Source organism: Pleurodeles waltl, chromosome 8 (assembly GCF_031143425.1).
Source record: "Pleurodeles waltl isolate 20211129_DDA chromosome 8, aPleWal1.hap1.20221129, whole genome shotgun sequence".
Lineage (NCBI taxonomy): Eukaryota > Metazoa > Chordata > Amphibia > Caudata > Salamandridae > Pleurodeles > Pleurodeles waltl.
The window spans coordinates 1008862324-1008868628 of record NC_090447.1 but is presented as its reverse complement, the minus strand read 5'-3'; the positions used below and the strand labels follow the sequence as shown (position 1 = coordinate 1008868628).

Genomic DNA, 6305 nt, shown 5'->3' with positions numbered 1-6305 from the left:
CGACCCCTCATCAAAGAGAATGGGCTTTCTTCAGTGACACTACTAGGAGTAATTCTATAAGCCCAAATTAACTTATACAATTCACTTTCGCAGTTCAAACCATTGCTTTTAGCCAATTGGATGCTACCTTTGATGACCCTGTTGAAGCGTTCCACTAAACCATTTCCCTCTGGATGGTACAAAGAGGTGGTTTTGTGAACGATACCATTCCTTTAAAAAAATGTCTTAAATTTCTCAGCAATAAATTGAGGTCCATTGTCAGTAATTAATATCTTAGGTAGACCTTCTCTCATAAAAATTCCATCTAAAAATTAAATGATCCTTACACATTCTGCCTTATGCACAATTTCAATCTCTGGCCATTTTGAAAAATGGTCTACTGCAACCAGAATGTACTTATATTCAACCTCATTACATTCCACCGGACCTACTACATCCAAACCAATTTTCTCCCAGGACATCTCAGGGCATATAATGGGTAATAGAGGTGGTTTAAATGTTTTCTGACATTTATCAGACTTATTACACTCCATACAGTCTCGTATTTTCCTTTCAATTTGTGTATCAATACCCGGCCACCAATACTTGTTTTTGACTCTTTGTTTAGTTTTTGATATTCCAAGATGCCCTTCTTGACATAAATCTAGTATTTTCCTCCTAAGAGATACTGGAGGTACTGCTCTCCCACATCTGAACATTATGTCATTCTCTAAACTAAGTTCATTTCTTATTTCCCAGAATGTTTTTTCATCTGTCCCTATTTCTTTTTTGTTAGGCCAACCCTTGTTTATGTAACATGCTATTTCTTTAAATTTCTCATCCTTATTCCAGCCCTTTTTCCATTCCGTAATGTCAATGCCTTCCATTCCCTCATCAAATAATCCAGCCACGCAGCTTTCATCGTCCAACACTTCATCTGTATCCCTTACAGGTAATGACATTCTACTTAAAAAATCTGCTACTCTGTTTTTGACCCCCGGCCAATACTGAACATCATAAGTAAAGTCTAACAATTTTACTGGTTCAGGGTTGTTAGGATCTAATATTATTCCTAGTTCACCCTGGTCAGCCCAACCTAAGACGGACGGTCCCTTTTTAGATACGTACAATTTGCACTTGGCCTTTCTATCCTTAAAATGAAATTCTAGTTCATGTAAACCCAAAATTTCAATTGTTTCCTGTATAACTCTTGGCTACTACATCAGATTTGTTAAGATGTGTGCCTAATTCTCCCGCAATTTTGTTTTTCCACACATCCTCATTCACTATGGTAAAGGGTGATCCAGAATCTGCAATTACGTTAATCACACCCCCAACATTCAATTCACACATAGGTTTCCTCCTCTTAACTTGCTCTACATCTAAGATGTCATATTCAATGCAAAAAAACATGGTGTACATTGGTGTTCTCATAATCATCAGAATTGGAGTCCCTGTCCTCCCTAAGACATTTAATGTTCATTTTATTGTTGCTGTTTTTCCTTCTGCAAACCTTTGCATATTGACCTACCACATTACAATGGCAACACTTTTGATTTCTTGCAGGACATTTCTTAAAGAATGCTAAATGGTCAGTGCTCCCACACCTATAACACCTTTTTTGACCCACATTCATAGTTTTAAAATCTCCAACAACTTTACGTCTGGTGTTCGTGTCTTCTTGTAGACCTTTCTTATCTTCATCCACTTTCCTGTATTTTGTACTTGAAAGTTTGCTAACTTCTTTTACTTCCTGTTTTTCATCCATAACTGCTTTTGCACATCTTCCTGTGAGTTCTGCTTTCTTTACCAGAGCTATTACCTCCTTTAAGGGTGCTTCACCGTTGACCCACAATTTATCCTGAATATTTGGATTGCTTGCATGCATAATGATTTGGTCACAAATTAGTTCTTCATGCTGAGATCCAAAACGACAAGTTAATGATAGATTACAAAGTGCTGCCACATAGTCATCAACGCTTTCAGATTTACCCTGCTTTCTCTGGAAAATCTTGTACCTATCCACAGCAACACACACAATAGATGAAAAATGTGAATCAAGGTCTTCTAATGCATGCATAAATACATCTCCACCCTCTTGTGGTTTCTTTTCTACTTGTTTGTACGTCTTAAGCCCTCCTGGACCTAAGCAATATAGTAATACCTTCTTTTTCTCAGGAGAGAAATCTTCTTCTTCAAAAGTGTCAATATAATTGCAAAAGTATTATTTCCATTCCTTCCAAGGCATTGTGGGTTAACCATTTGCAGGTAAAAATGGTTGAGGATTAGTTACATTTAATGTATTTAATGCACACGCTTGTTGAGAAGCTTGAGAACAAAAGGTTACATATAATGTGCTTCCTGCAACTTACTTAATTCCAAAATTGTGTATGACGTCTTCAAAAGTTACCAAGAGACAAAAGTGGATGTGAAATATATAGAAGCATTCACTGTAGGATCGTTGGCCTGTAATTTATTCAAAGCATGTGTGAGCACATATTGATTTGTGCCAGTAGATGGCGCACCCGTATTAACAATGTAGCAGTGTTCCTTGAATGATCACAGTACCATGAAACAATTTGTCGTTCTGCGCTCACAAAATTAATGGTTCCAATTAATTGATCTGCATAAATGTATAATATTAGCAGCTGTGCACATTAGTGAATAAGTCTGTGATTAACAGCCTGTCTCCACACTGATTCCTTGATCATAGGAATGTGCGCACATACACTAAAAGACAGTCAGCATTTCCTTGAACTAGGTTCTTCCTTATATAGGACTGGTGAGAATTTTAAACTCACCCCTTGTATTTCAAAGCATAATGCGGTATCAACGCAGGCCAACGCACATCACTTTTGAACAATAAATCATGACATGACAAGTTTTACATAACGCTCCGTCGTTTCCTCACAGCTGGTGAACGAATCTCCGTCATTCTCACAGCTGGTGAATGAATCCCCACTGACTACCCTGAAATTGGTCTTGCGATCCATCTTTGACAGAAGATGAACCCCTGGTCGAATTATTTAAAAAAACTCAGTTGATGCTCTTCAATAAATCAGTCTGTACTGAACAGTGTTCTTTACTCCTGCATGCGGCACTTAAAGCCATCTTTAAAAAATAACTGTCAATGTCAAACGACATGGCGCAACTAAAGAGCATGCCGGTGCTAGAAGCAGTGGCAACTTTATATAACAACAATTATCCACATTGCTCGACACCACAGCTGTATCTTCAGTGCTTAATCTGGGAATTCTTGCCTCAAACAAATCATGGCTGCAAGGTTGATGGGTCTCCAGACCAGGGAAATGAACCTAAAATGGCCCTCCCTTTCCCTGATTGTAACTTGCAGGCTCTGTGGATATAAAAATGAGTCATTCAACCATCTACTAAGTTGTTGCCCGGCATTGCAGAACGCCCAACGAATCTTGTTGAAACCCCTTTCCCTAACACATGGAATAAGAACCTGCAATGAGGCCAGGAACTTTGTCTTCACAATGACAGAGCCAACAGACTTGGCCAAATTTGGCAAATATATAAGACTCGTTTATGATCTGCTTAAAGACTTTCGCAAGACTGGCCAGATCCATTACTTTAAGTAGACCACTTACAGCGAGCCATGCTGCCCTCTGATTCTGTTCTTTTCACATTAATGCTCCGACTACTGTATTTTTTTTTTTTTTAATATCTATAGATTTCATTGTATTTTCTTATATTATCATTTGCACTAGCACCTAAGGGCTATTCTAGCCATCGTTGAGCACTTTCTATCTGCATGATTCTAATTTTAGGCCACAGTCACAGTGCCAATTTATCTCTTAAACAATGATTAATTCATTCGGACTATCTATCGCAAAGTCTTTGCTTTGTTCAAATATTGTAAGATTTTAATGAATCACACAATAAAGCTTTCTTATTCTTGTCTACTCCTTTTACTCAGCGTGCATGATCTCTGTGTCAGACTGGATAAGGTCTATGCACTGGTCTGGCCCATTCCAGGGCTACACGTGGAATATCTGGCAAAAATGCATTTGGACCACAACTCAATGCTACTGGTATTTAGGTGGGACATGCATAGCCCAACAATACCTACCTGGAAGTTGAGTATGGACCTACTGAACTAGCAGGCCATCCAGGGCACACTCAGTGAAAATTCAAAACTACTTTGCTGACAAAGTGGACACACCATCAGTGCTAATGGAATGGAAAACATAGTAGGAACTGGAGAGGCCTGGGAGGCACATGGGCTAGTCACAGTATGACAACTGTATAGCAACGGGATCTATATGGAGTTCAGTGCACTCCAAGAGGAAAATAATAATCCAGATAGCAACTTTTTGCTACACATCACACTACAAACAACACTGCAAAAGTACACAGGCACCCCTGATATATAGTTGCCTCAAGGCATGGCAAGGGCTGTGACTCTTTTGCTCGCTCACTTCTAAATCTTTCGAAGTGTGATCTGAAGAGCCTGAGAGGCAAAGGGCCCAAAGACCTGAGAACGGAGGTTGAGTGGGATGTAGTGCTGCAAAAAAAAAAAAAAAAAAAAAAGTTTCTTGCAACTCAGGATTTCAACGTATACAACATTATGATTGTATTATTTGAATAGGGTCTATACAAGCCTCAAACGTATTAATTGTATGTATCCCATGGCCTGAGCCACATCTCCCTGGAATGGAGAAGAGAGGGAGGGCTTCTTTCACTTGGGTTTGAATTGCCCGCAACTATGACAGTATTGGGAGAGAATACTACAATTTATTAACTTGGCCACTGATCGGGAGCTCTCCACTTCTCTGGTGGTGTGCTTGCTAGGCTTGCTACAGAGGTCTAAGACTGCGGCGAGGTAACCTCCAGATATTTGTATCCATCTGTATTTCTAGCTCGAAGGCAGATATCAGTTGATTGGAAAAACAGCAGGGGTCTCTAGATCAGAAAATTTAAAACCACACAATATGTGGGTGAAGTGTGGGGCCATTGGATGGAGGTATGGCACCAAATAGTGAAGTCTGTGTTTATAGTGTGAGAGCAAAATCAGCTAATAAGGGCTTCAATCATGATGCAATGACTTTTGATCATGTTTCTCTATGCTTTGCTCTAATGATGGTATATCTTGATAAGACGAGTTAACATGGTTGATACTATACATGTTAAGAACGTGTTAACATTATATTAAAAAAGGATATGCATGGGCCACTAAAATAAAATGTGTATTTTCTACATACCACATACAATCATTCTCATGTCCTTGCTGTTCGTGCCTCTGAAACTAATCACACTATAGTCAAAACCTGGGAGCAATAGCAAACTTTAATCCACACCTTTGATGTCAACTTCCATGACAGCTCTTCCTCGGATACTAAGCAGTAATCGATAAAGTGGAGGTAGGTTGAGAAAAGTAAACAATAGTTGGGCTGAAAGGAAAATACGGAAGTGAAACATATGGCAAAGATAAACAAAGCAACATCGCGAGAGGGGAAAAAGACAAAAAAATAAATAAAAAAACGACGTCCGCCAGCTTCACCGCTTAAAAAAAACAGTCTTTATTTGCTACAACAGTGGGGCACGATATGGTCTGAGCTCTGAAAAACAATTCACTCGGGTTCTGAAGAAACACAAATTCCTCAAGACAAAACTGATTGCGAACAGTTATGTGTAATGGGGTGGTCAATCAAACAGGCTTTATATTGCATGCAAAATCAATATCTTTTGTGATTAAAAATTCTGATATCGGTGAAACAGGTTTTAATTGAAGACCAACGATTTACTGCTCAGGATATCACACAGACAGCAGAAATGATACAAATTTCTGAAATGTCACAGTCTCTGGGGAAAGGTACTGATGAGTGAGATAAAAAGATTTTTTTTACAGTAACATATGCGGCCATCTAGTGTTAGCAGCTTATTGAACCCTAATTTTACAGTTGAGAGGGGTTGGTCATTACATGCATAAATAGTACATGTGGGTTAAAATAAATAAAATACTTGTGGAAAACGTGTTTTTAGAAAACAAGTTTTCTTTTAAAAAAAAAAATAATAATCCAGAAAACTGACAATGAACAGCAGCATTCACGGTCACTAATAATTAGAGAATTCAAGGTATCTTTCCATCTGATGAGCTCTCCCTTTCAACCATAAGGATTTCTTCTCATGACATCAGCTTGTCAGATTTTCGGATGCCTGAAAAGAAAAGCAAAATTCTAAATAAAAACACATACTATGGAACTATAGACTTTTGTATCTTTTCTTTCATCAAGGAAAATAACAAAAATTGTTCAGACGTTCCTTTTCAAATCGATAAGTATGGTATCTCAGATTTCTCACTG

General features: G+C 38.4%; 1 protein-coding gene across 1 annotated transcript in view; it reads right to left on the bottom strand.

Moving 5' to 3' along the window:
• Positions 1 to 5498: 5498 nt before the first annotated feature.
• Positions 5499 to 6305, bottom strand: part of MZT1 (mitotic spindle organizing protein 1) — a 63289-nt gene continuing 62482 nt past the window's right edge. Inside the window, exon 3 of the mRNA XM_069205290.1 lies at positions 5499 to 6159. Within this exon, the coding sequence (XP_069061391.1) occupies positions 6136 to 6159 (24 nt within the window). The 3' untranslated portion in view covers positions 5499 to 6135. The remainder of the gene's footprint in view (positions 6160 to 6305) is intronic.